Genomic DNA, 23,545 nt, shown 5'->3' on the forward strand with positions numbered 1-23,545 from the left:
ATTACAAATTTTACGACATAACTTTTAGTTCAGTGGAAAAAAAAATCATTTCTATGTGACTTAAATTAACAAAAAAATATCCCAGTGCAATGGAATTAAAATGCCATTTTTCTAGAATTTATGTAGGTTTAAGATCAATTGTTTTTTCTTTAAATATTTAGAAATAAACAAAATTAAAGATTTTGAAAACTAGATTTGATCTAGTATAATCAAATAACAGAAAAATAAAGAAGGTTGTTTATATACATTAAAATGAAACAAATTGAGTATTAATGATATAACTAAACAAAAAAAATCTAAAAAAATTCATGCAACAATTTGCCATGAAATCACAACAATTGTATAATATTTGAAGAATTAAAGTCTCCATTTAATGTTTAACTTCTGAGACTTTTTGATATGGCACAAATCAACGTTGTAGTAGTTCTCTATCTTAACAAACAAAATAATAAACATAATCTTTCAGACTAAATACTTCATTAAATGCACAACTAATCAACTCTTTCATTAAATGCAATCAAGGTGCATCCGACCCCAAAATAGCACTTTTACTGAATAACATTAACAGTTTTTGTCACTTGATGTGACTGGTCAAATGGCAGTTAAAATCAACTCTATCTTTACAAGATATCTTACAGATCACACATTTAAATGGATCTGTATCATGCGAATGGAAACCATTGTGTAAGAGATACAGTGTACAATCTTCAAATATGATATGACAATGCTCACATTTATATACCTTTCCCTTCATCAATAGATAGCTAACGAGAGCTTGGTCTTCAGCATCATTCTGTTGGTCCTTGGGTAAAGTTGGTATGGAGGAGGTTGACTGAGGCATCTCCTGTTCACTGCTGGTACTACTGCTGTACCGTCTCATAGGATGACGCTGTTTCCTAGAACTGGATGATGGCATCATTCTGGTATTAAGATTTAATCTCTCAATAGAAGCTTTGGTCTGTTCGTCACTTTGGTTTTCAGCTCCATCAGGTGATTGAGAACCAGTGTCACTGGACTCACCAGAGGGAATTTGTATCTGATTCGACACATTCACCTCCATGTCCAGTTCATTGTTATGTTGTCTTTCTTCAGCATCTTCCTCATGTTCTGGCTCAGGTTCATTCTCATGGTCATTTCCTTTGTAGTGGATCATGGATGGTAGCTGAGGTTCTGGCTCCAACCTTCTGATCTGACTAGTGGTACTCACAACATCATTCCTCTCAATCAAGGGCGAGCTCATCTCAGGTGATTTCAGCTGGGAAGATAAAGCCATACTGGTGAAAAACTGCTGTCTTACTCCCAAATATTCTGCTTCTGGCAAGGAGAGCGTTGGAGCTGAGTACATGCTTAAAGGAGCAGGGAAATTTGATGCAAAAGTTGATACTGTTGGAGAACGAAAGGGCAATATGGATGAAAAAGGAGGAAGCTGTCCTTGACTGGGGTGAAACATGTGTGGTGGAGAGATGTATGAGGTTGAGTCCAGTGACGGAGGTCGTAAATCATATCCATTCTGTCGATCATCCTCTCTATCATCAAATTCATGTGGACTTCCTCCATTGGAACTAGTCATAGAGTCTTCATACATCAGTGAATCTGGTAAATTAGGATGACTTGCCATATGTTGCTGAAGTTCTTGCCATTTGGTAAATGTGGCATAACAGACATGACATCTCTGTATGGTATCAGTGAGGTGTCTTCTCTCATGCATTCTATAGCTTCCGCTTTGAGCAAATTGTCGTCCACATACTTTACAGATATAAGGCTTTTCTCCAGTATGTATTCTTTCATGAGTTCTCAGGGTGCCGATTTGTGTAAAGCTCTTGCCACAAGATCCACAAGAATAGGGTCGTTCTCCTGTATGTATCCTCTTGTGAGTGCTCAGACTGCTTTGACTAGAGAATACTTTACCACAGATCTTACATATGACAGGTGGCATCATTTCTAGTTGAAGACGATGTTGGAGAGCAGTATGATTGAGTGGTGAATGTATCATCGGTGGTCTTGAATCATATGGTTTATTTTCTTTGGGAGAAGCTGGAGACTTGGGTTGACTGGTATGTACTCTTTCATGTTTCTTCCAATTACTAGGATCACTGAATCGTTTCCCACAAACACCACAGGCAAAAGGTTTCTCCCCAGTATGTAATCTTTCATGAGCTTTGATATAACCTGCTTGAGAAAAAGTCTTACCACAGTACCGACAAGCTAACTTACTGCCACAGTTGAGATTGTTCATGTTGACTCCAAGTACTTTATCACTGTCATTATTATTAGTAGTTGGACCCAACCTCTTCATACCATTCATATCTTCATCCTTCTTCATCTCGTTCGGGGACTGTAAATTATGGGGTTCATGTCCATATGTATCTGCCATCATGTTTTCGGTTTTTAGTTATGGTCTTGTAGCGTCAGGAAAGGGTAGCAGGTGGGGAGGGAAGGCATCTGTACCTGAAATATAGAAAATATAAATTTTAGATGAAGAGAATAGAAAAACTTCTTGTCCATTCATACCGGTATTGGCCTACCCAAATAGAGTAGAAACTGTCAAGATCTGAAACCAAAATAACCAACTAGAATTAAAAGTAAAAATCTGCGGTATCAGTTTTGAGTAATTATTTGGCTAGTTACATGAGAAATTAGTACCATTCCTTGCTTTTGTAGTACAAAACAAGTCAACGATGTCAGCCTACATAGTCATCATCATTACATAAATTTCTAACAAGTCTTGTCATTTATATTAATCATAAACGCCTACTAACACTGCACACGTTACAAAACTTGGCATGTCACATCATTAGACAACTTACACGAGACAAGAAAAAAATAATTTAAACAGTTTCATTGTGAAATTCTCTTGCCATTGACCTTCCCTGTAACATTTTAGAACTCAAAACTTATATGAGGAATCATATCTAAACTATATGAAATTACAATTTTTAATTATGATGACACATAGCCAAAAGATCAAAATTCTTCATTAAGTCAGCTTTCACATTTAATTACATGGTATTCTGAACTTAATGGCAACCCAATAATCAATTCATTCAGTCAATTTTCTTTCATTTCATCACCGTGTTTCATATTTCAAATTTATATACCGGTAACAAAGGTAGAACAAATGTTAATCTAATTGGTATTCAATTTTCAGAGACTCAACAACTCCTATTATAATTAATATCAAGTGACACAATATAAAGGTACTAATTGCATCCATCATTGCAAACGCGCTAGAATATCTCCAATAACATGCACATTTTAAATGAATACACAGGATGTGTAAGATTGATGGAAAAAATAAATATATAGACCCAGAATATGTTAAAAGAATTTTTGTGAAGGGGGGACAGGATGGGGGGTGGGGGACAGGATAGGGGGAGGGAGGACTTGAAAAATTCAGACACTTAGAGTTTTGTTCCCATTGATTACAATTCATTTGATCGTTAAATATATAAGAAATAGTTTGCTTGATTTGTACAATGTTTCATAAACCTTGAAGTAGATAGCTGTAGTAGGTTACATACATTTTAGTAGGTTGCATTTTAGAACTAAATATTTGTGTCATTTGTAGACAAGGTACAAATTTTAAACCTTCAAAAAAAAAATAACTCACAAAGCATACATTGACAACACTGAAATTGATCTCACACCAAACTATCTTATATATCAAATCACTGAGTTAAGACAAAAATTGAAGTTTTACCAATAAATGTTTCTGGGTGAATCAATATTGTAAATTCCACAACTGCACAACTTAGTCCTTTTTTCTCTCAACTTTTGTTATATCAAACATTTTGTACCAAGACAGACTGTGAGAAGAAGGTCATGGCAAATCAAAAGAAAGGGTTTAGATGTGGCACAACATGTAATCTTTGATAAATATTTTATTGTCTTAGTAATCACATCGTTGTTGAACTATTGTTACTAAAATGATACATATTTACTTTCATCAATGTGTCAACACAATACACAAAATCTAGGTGTATTTGTATAATCAGTGTTATATAGCCCATCAAACATTCCAAATAAATAAATACATGTATACACTTTATTTAATGATTTAAGATTTACTCTACAAACATGGTGTATATATATCATCAAGTATAGGTTTTGTACGAGTAAACTTATTTAATAGTTTACTGATAGTAAATGTTAGGAAAATCTTTTTATGAAATACAAATTATGCCTAATAGACACTGTTATTCTAGTAAGTAACACCAATATAATTGTCGAAATATTTGCATAAGCAGCTGATACTGTACATAATTGCAGATATCTATCATTTTTCAGAATTAAAATCTGAGGTGCAGTTCTTCTGTAATTTTCCATAGATCTGAAGACTGTCCTGTCATTACTTGTCAGAACTAAAAACATTTGCAAACTTTATAATAATAATATAATATGATCAGACATTGTTTTAACCACCCATTATTTTTTTAATTCCCACTTAAAGGTTTTGTCTATAACCTTACTGAACTACTCCACTGAATAGATACCAGTATTTCTATTTAGAAATATTTATTTCTATCTTTAAATCCATTATCTTCAGGATACAAGTTGCACCTAACTTTTCTTTTCTATAAATGTTCTTGAAGATTGTTTACCTATAAAGATACTAGACATCTGATTCTATTTATGATAAAGTTAAATTAAAATGAAATTACATAAAATGGACCTTGAGGTTGTGAACCTGGTTGGGCTATACCATGCAGTGTGCAATGATGGAAATCAACTAAAATTAACTTACTCTTTCAATTTCAAGGAGATCTCAGAGTCTTGGTTTATTGTACCATTCCAACAACTAGACATGTGCCGTTTTCCATGACAGTCCTTCCAACCTGCATTACTGATAGTGAAAGCAGGTTGAAATATCTAAAGGTATTATTTCAGATAATGCTGGAATCCAACCCTGAACTTTCAGTTTAGCTAGCAACCATCTAACACACTGTGTTGTCGATGACCCCAAATTACAGATAAAAGTCAACAGTTGTCATAATACCTGCTTCTACTAGCCAATAAAACTCATGAATTTCATAATGGGAATCCATCTTTAATGTGTCTCTGAATATCTCACTTCTTTTTAAATGAAAGTGAATAACCTGCCTAGTTAATTCCAGACTATTATAGTTGGAGGCAAAGCTTTGTCAGAAGTTTTTTTAAAACATGTATTTCTCTAAAGATCTATATAATTTCTGCAAAGAATAATATCCACTCTCTTTCCTTTTTTTTATGTAAAAAGCCTAAGGATGTAAAAGTATAATTTCAAAATCTCAGTATATAAAGAGTGACTTTAAAACCATGTTAGTACTGGTACATGTACATTAATGTCTCAAATAAAAACCTATATATATGTTTCAGAGCAGCTTGACACAATCAGAAATAGAACTTATATCTCTGAGTTTTTAAAACATGTATATCATATTAAAAGATGACAGTGTCAGACTATTTTATTAGATGAGTAGAGGAGAAATTTACAAGAATTCAATTTATTCTCGACAGACAGTTTCACGATATTTAATATTGTGCATGTCAATGATGCATTTCTCAATGTCTTATTAGATTTTCAATTTATCAATTTCCAGAATATGTAGAATACTTGTCTATATATTGAATAAGTGCAATTTAAATTAATTCAGAGAGTCTTGTCTGCATGAAACATTATAATTCAGTTTTTTGTAATAACATATCTCTTCAAAAGAAAAAAATTTCTGAATATCAATGTTTATATAATGTCTTTAATTGAGCTCAAGGACACTAAATCTAATAAAACATGATGATCAAACTATGTTGGTGTCAGAGGAGTAAGGGTTGTTTTCATCAGAAAGGGAATCTGTGGCGTGTGGATACAGGGCCACACGGATGGCTGCCAAATCTGTGGCTTAGCTAAGATTTTGTTGATGTTAGAGAGTCACGGTGGAGGGTATTGGTGGCCTCTCCCTGGTAAGCTGTTGAAGTGACAGTAGAATAATTTTTGATTTTTGATGGTCCAAATGGGGGGAGGAATAATGACCCAAAATAGCACTGTCTGAATATGCCCTGAAGGAAATGTTTCTCGTATTCTCAATATCAAATAACTTCACGTAGCCATATTTGATTCATGGTGTTCTCTCTAGGTTTTATGGAATATCATGGAGATGTTGAGCATCTTGTACTTGATGGATGCTACAGAAAAAGCGTAGGCTTACTCAATGAATATATTTACATTTCTTAAAGTTAATGTTTGGGATATCTTTACAATCACAGGAGCTATCAGATAAACCTTTTCACGCTGCACATAAATCTGTAGGTTTTTGATTGCATTGTGAGATAAATTTTATGATAAATATTTGATAATTTGATAAATGCTAATATTTTCACTTATAGTTTCAAATTTGTCTATATTATATATAGAATTACAGGAAATGTTCAGCATTCTCTCACCTATTTTTACAAGCTACCTACAACATTCATCATATTATCTTCAATGTCAAACTATTACAATCTTCATACTTATATACTTATACCTTGACTACAATAGTCACCTTTCTTGCTTCATGAAATGTTGTAAATGCAGTGATTTGATTGGATTGTACGCTAGTGAATACAGACAAGTCTGTGAACACAAAGCCATAATGTATAAAGCATTTCTGTTGAGGGTTCTGATTGGTTGTAATCCCTGGCGTACAATCCAATCAAATCGCTGCTATCCATGATTCAAAAAAGGTGACAGTCAAGGTATAAGTTCGAAGTTCGTAATAGCTTGACCATGTGAAAATGTCATCATAAATAATAAATTTTCAAAATGTTCAAGAATAATATATTCAAAAATATTATTTAAGTACTGTGACTAAAATTACAGATAAAACTGTCATCATAGGCATAATAATATGTTGAGACTGTGTCAGAGTATTGTTTATTTAATATTAATAAGGTGTTGGTGTAAATTAATAAATCATTTTAAAACATGAAATATAATATTTACCTATTCATAATTAACTATTCTACATCTTTTTAATAGGCTACACAATCACTCTCACTGGTTTTCATAATCTGATATTATGGCAATCAGAGAAATAAGATTAAATGAAATCAAATTCATATCTCTTTGTTTAATATTTCAGTTGGGAGGATAGTTTTGGCAAGATTAGCCTACTCCTGTCGATGAGTTATCACTGAGTTAATGAGTACTATTAAAACTTTAAAAATAAAGCTTGATTTTAGCAGTTATGAGATTTTAAATCAAACACCTTCATTCCCTACAATTCAACAAAACTGCTTAGATGTTAATACTCTCATCACTTTCAGGCTCTAATTGTTATGTGCAAGTAATGCTGCTGCAGAAACAATCTGAAATGCTACAATATAACCTATTTCCTTACAAAAAAATCACTAATCTATGGTTTTACGTGATATGTAAGCATATTTTGCAATTAGTGAGGTCATCAAACACTGTCCCCATCACACAGAAAAAATTCAGAAAACCTCTTTACAATCCCTATAAAACTATTAACTACAACATAGAAAAACAAACAGTTCATAGAAAAGGAGGTGACTTTCACCTTACCATGGAAATACATCATCTATATGTTAACAAGAACATACTCATGGGGATGCCACTTATAATGGAATTTTGCATGTCTGCATGAACTTGTTAGTCTTACAGCTTTTACAGTGTGTTAATTATGGAATATGTTCTGAAGAAAAGGAAAATTATGTAACATTTACATGTTTCAGGCCCTGATGATAGCAATCACACGTAAAGAATTTAATAAGAATTTATCTAAGATAAGTACGGTAACATAAATTGGAGCTATTTATGAATGTATAACCACTTTATTTTTTGGATTTGTTTATAAAGTTTACTTTGCTAGAAAACATATTTTATCAAAATATGTTAGTATCTTTCTCTCTATTTTATACTGTTAATCAAGGGTTGAAGTATGACACTGGACTGACTCACCTATGTAGTGGCCTTGGCATCAGAATGTTTGTTACATAAAGGTATTGTGCTCATTGTTTGAGAATCAATACCAATTTCATTCCAATGATCATTACCCTTATAGACAACATAAAATCTATCTTGGCTATATCCATGAAGTCAACAAAATATATTGAGAAAATATTTTGCCATTTATGTAAGAATATGCCAAAAACAAAAAAAAATTTTCACTTAATGATGTGACATCATAGACCACTGAATGAAGCCAGACTTTTTCTTCATTGGACCATAAATAATATTAATGTCACTACTGTCAAGTGAAAAATAATTGTCAAGTCTTTATACATGTATATAGTTACATAATATATCAGGAAGCTTTGACTTTGGAAGCTGCTTCCTTGTGAGAAATTGTGTAACTAGATTGCATTAGACTTCTGCATTTTATTTCATTCATTTCCAAAACAAGTCTACCTTTTGTCTGACCTCAAACACCTTTCAAAAGTGGGTACAAGCTCTATGAAGATTTTACCTACATTTCGGCTTACACACTGATTGATGTTAAAGGGATGGAAAAGAGGTTTTCTAAAGTTTTCATTTGTATCCAGGACACTGATAGCATCAATTGCACCATTCCAGTCAGATGTCTGTTGTTCCTGCAGTGAGTTCACTAATATTGCTCATATTCAATTTTGGCCACTTCACCGCAATTTTCAATAAAGCTGTCTTGATGAAGGTTCTTCATCTGAGGTAAGTGCTGGCAGCATGAGATGAGATTTGGTCCGTCTTCAACAGAGTTATTTCACTGTAAATTTCCCTTAATAGTTAACCCATATATTTATTCACTATACTAAGTCTATGAGCCTACATAATGGCTGATTTATATGCCCTCAAGAGGCCAACTTCAGACATTTATTTTTTTAAAATAGTTAAATTTTTTATCTAATGACAGAATAATTATGCATCAAAATGTATTAATACATGTACATATTTAGATTCAACATGAAAATTTGTAACTTGGGACACAATATCTGTCTGATAGATTAAAATAGTTACTAACATTTACTTAACATATCCATTGCTTAGAATATCACGTCTGATAATCTGACATAGAATTAGAAAAATACTGAAAACAATTAGTATAAAGAACCCAGTGGCAGCCCAGTGGGGGTACAGGGAAGGGGGGGTCCATTTTAACCCATGAAAAATAGTTTCGTCCAAATCGTTACCCCATTTTCTTTGCTACAAATTCAAAAATATGATTTTGTATGTTTTTGCCCAATAATATGTGTTAAATGCAGAAATGCCTCATTTTGAAGTTAGCTTTGACAGTTTACCCCCCATGGAGTGAGCCTGCCCTCTATTTGTATCCCCATTTGTATCCAACATAAACACAAAAGAAAAGACTCTTGCATAATGATGAAGGAGGTAAAACTCAATTTGTTCAAATACACATTAAAATCAGATGCCTAAAGTATTTGTTACACATTAAGGTTTTAATTTGTCTCCGTAATGTTGCAATCTTTCTTCATGACTCAATCTGAGGGTTTCGATCCTCCCATGTCTTCAGGTTTTTCAACCTTGCTAGTCCATATCAGAGGGGCTTGACATGGAAAAAGCGATGGAAGCATGAAAGGACGCCCCGTGTGATCTAAGAAGCTCTTATGATATACCAATATAAATTCAATTTGATCACAGAAGCTCAATATAAGCTTTAAAACTAGATTGTTCAAAGATGTAAAATCCAGGTAGTTCAGATGCCTCCCCATGAGTCTCATCTATCTTCCTAAAGATTGTATTCAATCCTATCATCTTTTTCTATTTCCTTGTTCATAGAGGCATCATCTATAAACAAAATATGTTTGTTATCCAAAATGTCTGCAATTTATTAGGCAAGTTTACAAAAATTCTTTGAAATGATCAAGGAAACTTGGCATATGAAGATTGAAAAGATATAAGCCATGACATGTGTTGTACTGGTAGTACCAGCTGAAAGAGCTCCATGTCAGGTATTGCAAAGCTCAATTACAGATATTAAAGAGCTTAATTTCAGAAATCCATGCTCACTAGCTAAGATTGCTCTTAATAAGTATTATCAATGATAATGGATTGGCATCTTCTTTTACAATCAGACATGTTGCAGATGCCAAAAAAATATTGAAATAGTTAATGCTAACATATTGATCATATTACAAGACTAACTTAGCAAAAAGACATAAAAAAAAAAGCAAAACTTGTTTGCTTCAACTCAATCATCTCCATTTCAGCAAAAAATATTAAAGAAAGTTCTAAATACTTTCCCTGTACTTCTACCAAAATTAATTGAACACAATCCAACCCAAATAAAGGTTTTAAAAGTACAAATCAACTGTTGTTATAAAACAAGAATTTTTATTTTAAAAACTAATGATTTTAACCACAAACAAATGAAGGATGTGAGCCAAATTTAAACTATTGAGTATTGAGAAATAGGAGGTTTGAGAAATTGACAACGATCAGTTTTTTAATAAAACTGTCTGGAGGTGATTAAGACTATTTACAATTAAACTGGAAAATAAACTCTTAAATAGTTATCAGAATTTGAGAAGAAATATTTGTAAAAGGATTGCTAATTTGGAAGCAGTGAGACTTACTTACATATAAATAACTGACACAATTTTATGGTATACAACTCCTTAGTTTTATTACACGCTATGTTTCAACAATCTACATATCATCTTCAGGTGACGATGACAATGTAGATTGTTGAAACGTCATGTGTAACAAAACTAAGGAGTAGTATACCATAAAATTGTGTTTGTTATTTAATGTGATCTCTACCCCTAAACGTCGCTAAAGGATTACTTACATATAGACATTTGACATCAAAAGTCGACTTTTTTTTCATAATTTTGACCAACATTTTTCCTATTGATGCATCAGCCATCTTAGGCATTGATGGGTCTTAAAAAAATATTATATGATGATGAAAATATTTCTTACTATGGCTTCAATGGCTTGTTTTAATCTTTCATTTTTGAAATCATCACTATGATATGATATCACTACATGTATCATATGTATATCTATATATAGCACTATGTGTATCATATTAGTATATATAAATATAATATATCATGTATCATACCATGACCCAAATAATAATAGCAAGTACTACTAGGTTAATTCTCTATGATAGAATACCACTGGTTCTTGCCAGATTATTTTCAGACAGTTGATATTCTGTTCAATAAAACATTAGATTATGTACTGGAGTAAAAAGCAGGTTTGTGCAGTGAGAAGTACTCTATCTATCACATAAAGTAAACTGAATATTGATTATAGCCCAGCAATTCTATAGAAACTTATACCAATAGTCTACTAGTACCGTTTTTAACCTCCTATACAACTCAGACGTGCATTCATATATAACTATTGGTAGTCGATTGTAACTAGTTCTTTCTCTAGAAAAATCATGTACCAAGACAAAGGGTGTTTGTGCACAACAATCATTTTCTTGTGTCAGACTAATTTTATGAGCATAGATTCTAAGTTCCCCCTAAATAATTCCTAGCTCTCATGTTTATCAGACAGGCAAATTTACCTTTTGAAATATAAATAATGATACAATAAAGACCCTGCTTATAAAATACCCAATTTGTTAAGGGTAAAGGATGTCCACCAAGTTGAATAGTATTTCTACTAGTGAAACTATAATATGATCAGATTTTTCTGGAATGACTAATACAGAGAGGAAAAGACTATTTAGCATGTCCTTCATATTTTTTGTAGAATAAGCTTCTCGGTGCATGCATTCTTGGCACCCACTAAAGGGTCTGTACCCACTTCATCTTCAGCTTCAATTTTGTTCCTCAGAATTCAAATCTAACCCATATACCATAACCTTGCATTGAACTTTATTCCAGACATTAGTATTGAAGTAACATGCAAGATATTGATTTACTTTTACTAGTTATATTTATACACTTTCTATATCTTTGCCCTACTTAATGATCCATATCTGAAATTTGAATCCTTTCCATTTGAAGAAAGTGAGAAACCGACGTGGTTTTAGCACCTCAAAAAGTGGCAATGCCCTTTACTGGATTCTAAATTGGACTTAATTCCATTTTAAAAATCATTCTTAATCCTCTTTTGGAATCAATTTATCTTGGAATCTGACCTATTTTAGACATAAATCTTTTGGGCTAAAAGGGATTGTTAAGAGGTTTTCTAAATTTTTTATGTGTATCGGACACATTGATTACACATCAATTAGCACCATTCCAACTTTCAATCAGACTTCTGTGGTGCCTACAATTTCATTAAACTAAGTCTTTGGTGATGTCATTAATCATGAATAGCCTTATGTGATAAAACATATTTATTTTGCAAATAGTGACGAATTGCATGAACCACAGACTTCTGACTTAAAATTGGAATGGTGCAAATTGATTCTATCAGTGTAACCAATACACATGAAAAATTTAGAAAACCTTGGAAGTCTGTAGTTATGTTGAATAAAAGAAAATAGAGCAGGATTTCTGACATTATATGAGACTAGTTCATTGCTTTAAAATTTGCAATTTCTTTCTAAGTTTAAAATAAAAGCCAAAATCACATAGACATTCAGGAATTCCAAACAGCCAAAATCACCCAGATATCCAGGAATTCCTGACAGCCAATATCACCCAGACATCTAGGAATTCCCAACAGCGAAATCACCCAGACATCTAGGAATTCCCAACAGCGAAATCACCCAGATATCTAGAAATTCAACAGCCAAAACCACTACGAAATCTAGGAAATGACTTATCAATCACTGGTTTTATGTTTCTTTATTTCAGAACAAAAGCTGCACGATAAGTTTTAATTTTCAACTACACAATGTGATAAAACATCATTTAAATGTCATGTATGATTTTATGACGATCAAAAGTACATCACGAAAAAGACAATTGTGCCTAATCCAACATATAAATTTAACCATTAAAATTCAATTACACTATACTATACTGCAAAATATTGATATATATGATGCTCACTCTTTCAGAACACCTAATACCACTTGGTTTTAAACTTAACACTTTGGAGAGTCAACAATTGTTAATTTGGCAATAACCTATAACTATTCATGTGTCATAGGAAGACATTATATTTTGACAGAGAGCAATACAATATAGCTTATATATCAATTATCTAATGGACAGGAATACAAAAATCACACAATGTAGCATAATGTTATAAATAGTATCAATTAATAGTCCCTATATACCTCAGTTAGTGAGCAAAAGATAATTATGTGTAGAATCATCTATGTTTCAATTTACAAAAAGATCAGTAGTTTTAGACAAATTTTAATTTCATAGAAAAAAATTAAATCTAAGGAGAAAAACTTCAAAATAAATTTGGTAAAAAGAGATCAATAGTAATCAAAATGTCCCTTTCCCAAAAATTGTCTGCAAACCTCCAATAATTGGAAAAAGATAAATGAAAAAGTAAAAAGGAGATAATACTCTGGGTCACAAACCTTGTGAAAGGATAAAATAAATAATTAAATAACAAAATCATTCAATTCATACATTAGTAATTTGATATTGTAATAGCCACAGTTGATGAAAGCTGAATATCATATTATTATGAATGGTAGTGGTAGAAGAATTGTCTGCATTTATAAGTAGGTTATTGTACCATAGTAGCTGTACAGTAAATTAGAACACAGCATCCTACAGTTCCACATTCTTAGCAGACATTTTGACCTCAAAACCCATATCCAAAAAACATAGGTTTTATTAGTCAAAAGTTCATTTGCAGACGATTTATGACTTCAAGTAATCAATGAGACATACTATAATGGACAGACATTGGTCTTGGGGTCATTTAAGGTGAAATAGAAGAGTATAAGTCCATTACATAATGAAGATACTTATTATGCAATAGTTGATAACAGAAGAAAATATGTCTGCGCTATGAGCAGGTCAACATGCCCTGTCTGCGTGCAGTTTTCATTCACTTATACCACGCGAAAGAAATATAGTCTTATAATACTAAATATTGCAATAAAATCTAAGTAAATGGATAAAATATAAACTCAATTGACCAGAAATCGTAAATATTACGTAATATTTGATGACACAATCAAATTATTTTGCAAATGGCTGCACTAAAGTTACAAATGTAAACAAAGACATTCGCTTTGTTCTTATGCCGACTTGACAGTTGCCGAAAGATACCATGACGGGTAAAGGGGTGAATAACATCGCTTTATATAGAATGACAGTCAGAGATAAGTAATAAATCCAAAGTAGAATGAGGAAAGAAGCCAATAATGATACATATATATAAGTATAATAATTACCTGACTCGGAAAGTTTCAGTGTACCATCTTGTCAGTTATCTCAAACATATATGATTTGACGCATGCACTTCTGCAAAAGATGGCGGGTTTTTAAAGGGGAGTAATTATTATTTATTTATCATGCACACAGACAGCGAATCACAACTCTATATGCAAAACAAATGTCATTATACACTAAAATATATATTCCACCCATAAACGTTGGAATTGTATGGAAATGAGATATATATACTCCAAACTTACCTCTTATGTAGTTCTATGAGTCGGTGCAGGAGAAATTTCCCCTCCCTCACAGAAATGGGTAAAATTTGATATGGCATAAGAAATGCTGATAGTCAAAGAAATTATGTAATATACGCATGTTAAACGCCCACGGTTTAAATGTATTGTCTACTGATGGAAACTATGGTATATACCATGCTGTTCCATCTATATAGCCTACATTATTGAACTTAAAACTTGTTAAGCGCAAATCTTTGCTTCATAACTATAGAATGCTTACTTTGAAGAAACACCACGAGTTTTCTGCTAAAAAAATGTTACAAGAAAGACTTATATTTAAAGGTCATATTAGCTACATTGCATTTATATTCTCCAATAACTTTCTAAGAAGCGTTTACTTAAAAGAGTGTGTAACAAAGTCCCAAATTGTATGTACGCAATATTGCCAATAAGATACAGATTATAAAATATAGACCCGTTGCTGATTTAGAATTAGTGCATATAGGGTAACTACTATTTATGATTTAGATCTCAACCCAACGATCTTCAAAAACACAATCCAGGAGGCAATCTGGAGACAATCTAGCATAGATGGAGGCAATGCCTTCAGATTTTGCACCCCCGTACCCCTTTCACAGAAAAGAATTAGGGCTACGACTGGGGCTGGGGTGCAGGAGGGCTGCTGTATAACACAAAAACTAAAAAAAAATAACATATTATAGGAAAAACCCGACATCATCTTTACCTACAGCATGCTGCAATCTCTAGGGTCCGTCATCGTGAAATATCGCAGGAATATAATAATGTAAAACGGTGCCACCATCTTAACAAATTTCTCCATTGTCTGGATACTTTCCGATGAAAAATTGGTTGTTTCTGACTAAGGAAATCTGTAGAGCATTTTGGAGATGATTATGGGTCAATATTTACAATTACGTATGTGACAATGCCAAATAAATTGAGATGATCTAGTACCCCAAAGAGAAACCAATGAAAGCTACAACGGATAGGCTCAACCGAGAAGTCCTTTAGATAATTATCAAATATAGCCTATATAGTAATCATCTGTTGATTTAAATATTTCTCCGTCGATTTTACCAATAATTCTTGTTTTGATGGAGCTCAAGCACCTTCTCATTGCTCGGCGTTATTCACATCTATAAGCCAAGATGTAGAAGCCAACTTGCACCCTTGTTGGTCAATGTTTGTTTTTTTTACTTTTAGAGCTTTTGAAGCAAGAACACAATCATAATCCAAAAGAAGCACTGATATCCCTGATTTTTGTTCTCTCACAAAATCAGTGAATTTTGTCTAGTCAGATACGAGAGATTCCGAACAGACCGTGACAAGAAATTGCACATGTGCATTATCATAAAAATGTGTGCCAATTCAGATGACAAACGCGTTTTTGTCGTGGTTTAGGCCTATCCGAATCACAGGTGCCGTTTTTGCATCTTATGGAACTTTCCTGAATGGTATGAACCTTCTTTAAAAATTATGAATCCACCAATACGGACCTCTATAGGCTTTAGTTAAACGGGGTCCAGAGTATGAATTACTTCCCATTAAAATACTCTTCAGTCGTGTCGTTGCGGAGGTAATATTTATCCTCTACTTTCAGTTTGTTGTGAAATATTATTATTAGAATTTTTATGTCTGGGAGAAAATGTAGATTTACTGAAGTTCAAATGCTCTTCCGGATAGGATTCATAAATAATTTATTCATTTAATCGTCTTGGACACGAACCATCTTTTAAAAGGTAGTTATATCATCTTTAAAAAGGTTGTTATATCGTGTTTTTTAGTAGTTATTAAAATATCCACTGTCAAATAACTTAAGAAGGACAGAGACTGACCATCAAAGTCTTAAGGAAGAATATTATTAGCATTGTTTATTAATTAATCACATACTAAAATTCTTTTTTCAGATTTTAGGTACAGAAATAAGCATAAATGGCAGAAAATTTCAGTTTTGAAAGGTCAGTTATTAAAGATGGAAGGTTACTATGTAGAATAAATTCTGAGACTACCACAGCAAACCAGACAGGAGCTCAGTAGAGAGGGCAGGTCCTTAATACATACAATCAGCTAAATGATAAAGTGCCCTTTTAATATCAGAAAATGTCCTTACAGTGATTTAGATCAGAATAAAGTGATAGCCTAGCCAATCTTATATTTTAAAGCTTGTCAAGTGTCCAGCAAAGAGGAAGTAGAAAGCTTTTGATTGTATCTAATAATTTTATAGGGTAGAAGAGGATAATGTTGATGAAACTTCAGTACAATTGGCTACACAAGCTTTACAGAATCAAGAAAGACTTTTATTACATCTAAAAACAACAAACCAGACTCATACAAACAGTAAGTATTGTTACTGTCATATATTGTTGTATCACAAATTTTGATTAAGAAGGAAGTACTATATGAGCTATTCCATCAGATTGTTGTAAAGTGCCTAATCTAAGCAAGATGAAAAATCAAGGGATTAAAATTGTATATGGAATATTAGTAGCAATTTGGTAGAGGCATGATCTAGGCATTTCCAACAAAAGCCTTTGAAGCTATTATTCTCCTTTATTTTTTCAGTATTTCCTAAAGTTCACACAGCTTTAGATAGTTTGAGAGATATTAAATCAGAAGTGGAAGGAAGTCATCATGATTATGTTCCCACCTCTATTAATGAAGGACCTATTCAAGAATTAAAACAACTGACATTGATGCATGTACCTAGCTCATTAGATGATAAATCAAAACAACAGTTTCAAACACTTATTACAGATCTCATGAAAGGTAGGACAATATTTCTTAAAGGGGTTTAATCCTCTATATATGGTTACCAGTTGCTGCTTTCTTGCTATTATTACTATGTTTTCTCACAGTTATTGACTATAAAGTACTCATTGAGAATTTTCATATCATCACAAAAGTCAGACAGGTAGATTTTCTTGAAAAGGATCATAAAAATAGATGCAGACATCATTTGTGATGGTGTATAATCAACAATATTGCTTTTGTATTTACAACTCTTAAAAGAAACAAAGATATGAATAAAGTCATATACCATGTTATAAATGGTATCCATTACTGTATATTTGTGTTCATAGTGCTCAGTTTTTCACCCTCATAAGGGATGTGCATTATACTTGAAATATAGATCTGCCTTTTTTTTATTATTTCAGACCAATGTATTAAAGTATTAGCAAGTTTATTAGTAACATGTCCATGGTATGAGGCAAGTCAGAAAGAACGTGGTGAAAAGGCTAGACATAATGTATTATTAATTATATATCTATGTTACGATCACCAGGCTATTACACCAGCTAATTTACATAATCAAAAACAAGGAGAAATCATTGATAAGGTAGAGTGTTATGAATGCTTGGGGTAGGGGCAGGGAGTGTTTAGGGCAGTATGGCGATATGTGAATGCCAATCTATGGAGTAGACTAGAAATATTGATATCATACACATAGAGCTAACTGAAATATCTTTCAAACAAAGAATCACTCTCTTGACTTGACTTCACAATATTAACATAAGTTCACAATGAATAAAGTTGTAAAATATCCCTCATTGTGCACTGCATAGGATTTTCCTTCTCCATCAACTAAGTGTAGGACATAGACCACCCCTAATTTTATTTTACAGGGTTGGTGTTGTGTTGTAGAGTTATCTCATCTCAGTAGATTTATAGTCAATGGTAGAACACGGTATATAGAAGCACTATATCATAGTACCGAAACTTGTATTTATCAAAGTCCGGAATGGATAGAATTAAAGGAATTATTGAGATCATATCAAATGATGGGTAGGTCTGATCTTATTGTTGGGTATAGAAAATTTCTTTTCAGAATAACCATTTTTTGATGAATTCTTCTTGGCAACTTTATTTAAATATGAAATAAAAAAATGAAAAAATTGCATTAAAGGAATGGTAATAAGTCAAATTTGATTTTGATTAAAATTTTATTAACAATTTATAAAAAACACTAAACATTATTAAATTTGTATTCATTTGTATTATTCTTTTAAATAAAGTTTCAAAACCTTATTGAGAATTTCAATTTAAAATAGCTTGAGTAACGTTATTCAATGTTGGAGAAGAAAATTAAAAGGTTGTTTTTGTTATATTGTTTGTAGGTTTAAAAGGGTTTATAGAATCTAGTATTGGTCAAGCTATTGGTGGCGTTGCTAAGAAAAAGAAAAATGGTGGAATGAAAATGAAGGATGGGGCAACATTTTTTGAACTTTGTGAATCATTCAGGTTGGAATTAGTTCAGTTTTACATGTAACTTGTTTCAATTTGGTGACTAATTTTACCTTATTGCACACTTCATGAGGTTGTGCTGTAGCTCTATGAAAGTTCACTGGCTAGGTGAAATATATAACCCAGTGACAGCCTGAACAAAAGCAGTTGGAAGGCAAAATTTCTTTCATTACACACTTCCCAATACGTAACTGAAAAGAAAGACGTGAACTCTTTTTGAAAGTCATAAAGTTATTTAAGTTTCTTGTTGTATTTTCAGATTATTGAATAATCTATATAATTATACTCAAGGTCGATCTACAGTTAAAACTATCAATAAATCAGATTTACCTAAAGTAGCTCAAACTGCTTTATCTAAATTAGTTGGTTTATATCAGGTAATTATATAGTTCGAATTATACTTACAGAAGAATATAGTTCTGGTATAATGCTTTAAACAGGAAGTGTGCTCAAGCACCAAATTGTCGGATACATATTAATATTAATTTGGTCATTCAGTTCTAGATTTTCCATTGTTATGATCCATAAAATTCTTGACTTCTGAAGTATATTCGTAGAGGTGTAAATATATTTTTTCCAATTAATTTCATACATTTATTTGTGTTTTATGAGAAAATGAATGGATTGACCAGCAAATATTGGTAACTGAAATTTTACTTAATGTCTTATCAAACAGAATCCAGATGGTACAAAACAGGGTTTATTTGAGTTATTAATGACTTGGAAACAAGATATACAAGAAGATCTAAAAGAAAAGTTATGTTATACTAGTATAGCTGAAGTTGAAACTATAGTTTCTAGTTGGAAGAAAAAAACCCGACTGCAAGGAAGGGATCTTATACCTTTTACATGTAAGTCATCATTAGTGACAATTATTATTGGAAGAGTTATGCATACTGACAGTGGCAGTGGCAGTATGAAAAGAGTGGAGTAGGTGGTTGTTAGGGCATTTCCTTGTCCTTGAAAAAAATACTACCCCCAATTGAACCCCTACTTATTTTCTAAGAAAGTTCAAATTATGATTTCTATGTTTTCGTTCCAATTGTGTCAGAATGCACCAAATAAATTCTTTTTTTTTTTCAAAGTTTTTCTGTTGTAGAACCCTCCATGTCCTCCATGCCTTCCATACACAGTGCTTCAGTGCTAGAAATCTCAATCCTGACAGAAATCACTCTGTCTACTCTTTGTACCCCAATTTCCAGGAGGCTGGTGTGGCCACTGGTTATACAATTGTTGTTTCTGAAGCTGAATTTAATACTTAGGCTCTACCAATCATGACAGCATGATGAATGAAATTAAGCTTTATTTTTAGATATTGAAGATGATGGTAGTAAGCTATTAAAATTAATGGAAACTATTGGTGGACCAGTTATAAAACTACAACCAGAACAAATATTATTAATAGCTCGAGCAGGAAGTCATATGTATGGATTGTCTACCCCTGATAGTGATATAGATTATGTTGTTGTTTATAGGGAAATGACTGAGGTAAGAATTTAAAAGGATAGATTTATTCTTCACCATCAGAGAAACTTCAATTATAGCTACCTGTAACACTTTTCAGAAGTTAACTTCAACAAAATAGTGAAATGTTCAACTTGAGATCATTGTTACTGCTTTTCTATGGCTTTTATAAATTTTTTCAATTTATTTTTGAGCAGAAAGTTTTAGGAGCATGCAAGAAAATTCCAGAATGTTTTGAAAATCGTGGACCATCAAAGAAATTTGAATATGGGGCATATGAGGCGAGGTTATTTTGTGAAATGGTTTTAAAAGGAAGTGTAGTTATATTAGAGGTACATGTATTTTCATTACTTATTAGTGTAAATAAAGAACACACTATGCTCGCACTGAATAAGTAAATATATTAACTTGAAATTGTCTTATATACTTAATTTCACAAAATTAACTCATAACGTGTCTAAATTTTAAATTCATTTCACTTCAGTTAATATTTGCTGATGGACATGAATATGCTAGTCCTGCTTGGGAGGTAAGTTTCTTTATGTGCTAGATTAATCATTAACCTGACAATTCTAGATTCATCCAGTTCCCATGACGTGATATCAACCTGGTTAGGACCAGACTTCTGAATCATTTTGTGTCACTAGTTTTTTTTACAAAAGCCAAATTTGACATAACTGTTGGTGTCTTTTCAAAACTGAGTCTAACAAAGACATTACCAGATATTCTATGATGTCCCTGTGCCCCATACGGTACAACAAAACAGTCAGAGGGTATGGGTTTCCTCCTTTGTATTATTCTGTAGTATAATTTATGCGAGAATGATATCATTGTCAGCACTTGCCACTTGTTGTTTATAGATGGATAGGACAACCTCTATCACCTGTTCTGTATTCATGCAAAATTATACATAAGACATTATATGAAGGGGAGAAAACCAAATATATGTCCTTGCCTTGGTTCTTAATAGGATCACATTTATCATGTTATTTGCTATAATTTATAGGCATTGTGCAGTTATAAAGATAAGTTTATTACTGAACGAGGTATACATCAATATATTGGATTAATCAGGAATAATTTTAATATGATAGAGAGTAAGAAATATATTAATAGTGGAAGAGATAGGAAATTGTTTTATCAGGTAATGTTACATCTGATTGTTTAAAGCATTATGAGACATTTATTTTCTAATACATCCAAAAATCATGTACATGCATAGCCTTATTTGGCAACTGTCAGATTATTTGGTGTATCGATGTATCTCTACAGAATATTAAGTCTACCAATTGGAATGTAGACACATATACTGTTAGAGAATTCAATTCACACATTAAAAGACATTTTATGTAAAATATTTTCATTTTCAGATATTTCATAAAATAGACAGCGTAGAATATTTGATTCAAGATCAACCACCTCCAATTAAATGTCAAGGTCAAATCAAAGAATTCATATTGAAGATTAGAAAAGATCCATTAGAGGTAATTTCAGTTGTCAAGATTATCAACTATTATTTCTTTTATACTAGCAGAATTGTTTTTGTGTCCAAGGGAGGAAAACCCTGAGAAAATCACCGATCTTAATTTACGATAGAATGACGACCAGCAGGTCATCACAGACTACCGAAAAAAGACCAATGAAAGGATTTTCTCACGTATGACTGTGCTTCTGAAGCATTATCAGTTAGCTTGTCAAAACTTTTTAATGACGTCATTCTTGGTTATGTTAACAGAAGGGGCAGTAGAGTTCTGAAAATCCAGAAGGATCCTCATTAGCCTTAATTGTTATCCTTGTTAAAAAAGTACTATCTTTCTTTCTTTCCTTTATTTTAAGATATTTTAATTTCAGGGAGAAATTTCCAGAGAAAACCTGATAATAGAAGCTCAAAGAAGATTTGATAATTTAAATAAAGCTTTAGTAGACCGAGATACTCGATTAAAAGAAAATACAGATTTTAGGTTTTTAGCTAATTGGTTAAAAGGTGTAAGAGGAATACCAAGTTAATGAATATCCTTATAAAGTGTTTGTTATTTTAAGGTGTTTAATTGGATAACAAACTGAAAGATACTTGATAACAGAATAACAAAAAAATGTTAAAGAGGAGGCTTTTCATTATCTAATTTGTGTCTGAACTAATTTTTTAGCCAATTATTTAGATATTTATTAGATTTAGCTTAAAACTAAATGAATGTCATCAAAAAACATAAGGACACGTTTCTTTAAAAATCGAGCAGTTTCACTAACATCTGAATGATCTACAGAATATTACTCCAACTAGAGGAGACATTTTATATATAATACTTTCCTTTTCAGATATTTCATAATATGACACAATTACCATTTTAACCAAGCAAGATTTCTTTTATCTCTGATTTCGAAATACTTAAGTCTTTAGTCAGTTAAAAAACACATTCTTATATATTACTGTAAGATCTCATAGAATCTTTTGATGGTTCTAATGCTGAGGCCTTGCTTTGTTCTAGTGTATGTTGCCAAATGTTCCTGAAACAAAGTACTAGATATTGTTCTTTTGGATTTAATTTTATGTATTCTACCTATGACCAATATGAAACCTACACATCTTAGAGAATGAATAATGGCAATTTTGATAGGATTCAATCTTTTTCCCACCATGCTTGTTATCCTTGATCTCCACATTGTTAGTGAACGGGGAAAATAGTAGTTTTAAAAGTATATAGTCAGAATAAAGTAAATATCTAGGTGACTTTATCACTTTAAAATTTGATTTATTATGAAATCATTTCTTCAATTATTTATTATCATTTTAATTTTTTTTTAACAATTTATTTTATTGTGTATTTGTGAACTGTTTATGTTCTGTGATATCTTTATTTATTAAAGCTTTATAATTCAATATTTTCTTTCTGTTAGATATGATGATAACATTCATGAATATATGGGAGCAGGTAATTCCATCATCACTAATAAGAGACAGCACATTGAATCATAATTGCAATAAATTTATGCCAAAGTCTATCTGTTCTGTGCTTTAAGTAAATAATATAAAACTGAACAATACAGAATATTGTGTCCTATAATTCTCAAATGTTGACAGCATTTCAGGACTATACTGTGACCTTTTCAACTTTCATTTTGGATCTGAATGTAAAATATTGAAACTAGCAAAGTTTGAACAGGAGCTGGCAATTTTTCTACCCTTTTAGTTTTCACTGATTAAAAAGATATGATTGATAACAAACAATTATATAGGACTAGCCTATTGGTATTTGACCTTAGAACTGATATGAATATAATACAGACATGCAATGAAAAAATGATAAAATCATATATTGTCTAAATAGTGAGCTGATAGGACAACAACT

At 32.0% G+C, this 23,545-nt stretch overlaps 2 protein-coding genes across 2 annotated transcripts; one reads left to right on the forward strand and one right to left on the reverse strand.

Annotated features, from left to right (window-relative positions):
- Positions 1-1,606: 1,606 nt before the first annotated feature.
- On the reverse strand, positions 1,607-2,236 carry LOTGIDRAFT_122459 (hypothetical protein; the record flags this gene model as incomplete). The annotated part of the gene is made up of 2 exons (XM_009060045.1): positions 1,607-1,941; positions 2,053-2,236. Coding segments are annotated over 2 exons (519 nt in total), but the record flags the coding sequence as incomplete, so codon positions are not given.
- A 13,878-nt stretch (positions 2,237-16,114) lies between these two features.
- Positions 16,115-23,074, forward strand: LOTGIDRAFT_233515 (hypothetical protein). The gene is made up of 15 exons (XM_009060046.1): positions 16,115-16,231; positions 16,400-16,450; positions 16,717-16,829; positions 17,055-17,258; positions 17,648-17,829; positions 18,116-18,275; positions 18,608-18,731; positions 18,994-19,111; positions 19,411-19,585; positions 20,047-20,222; positions 20,396-20,530; positions 20,683-20,727; positions 21,205-21,342; positions 21,569-21,682; positions 22,050-23,074. The coding sequence occupies exons 2-15, from the start codon at positions 16,425-16,427 to the stop codon at positions 22,203-22,205; spliced, it is 1,866 nt and encodes a 621-aa protein (XP_009058294.1). The 5' UTR covers positions 16,115-16,231; positions 16,400-16,424; the 3' UTR covers positions 22,206-23,074.
- The last annotated feature ends 471 nt before the right edge of the window (positions 23,075-23,545 follow it).

Source organism: Lottia gigantea, assembly GCF_000327385.1.
Source record: "Lottia gigantea unplaced genomic scaffold LOTGIsca_40, whole genome shotgun sequence".
Classification (NCBI taxonomy): domain Eukaryota; kingdom Metazoa; phylum Mollusca; class Gastropoda; family Lottiidae; genus Lottia; species Lottia gigantea.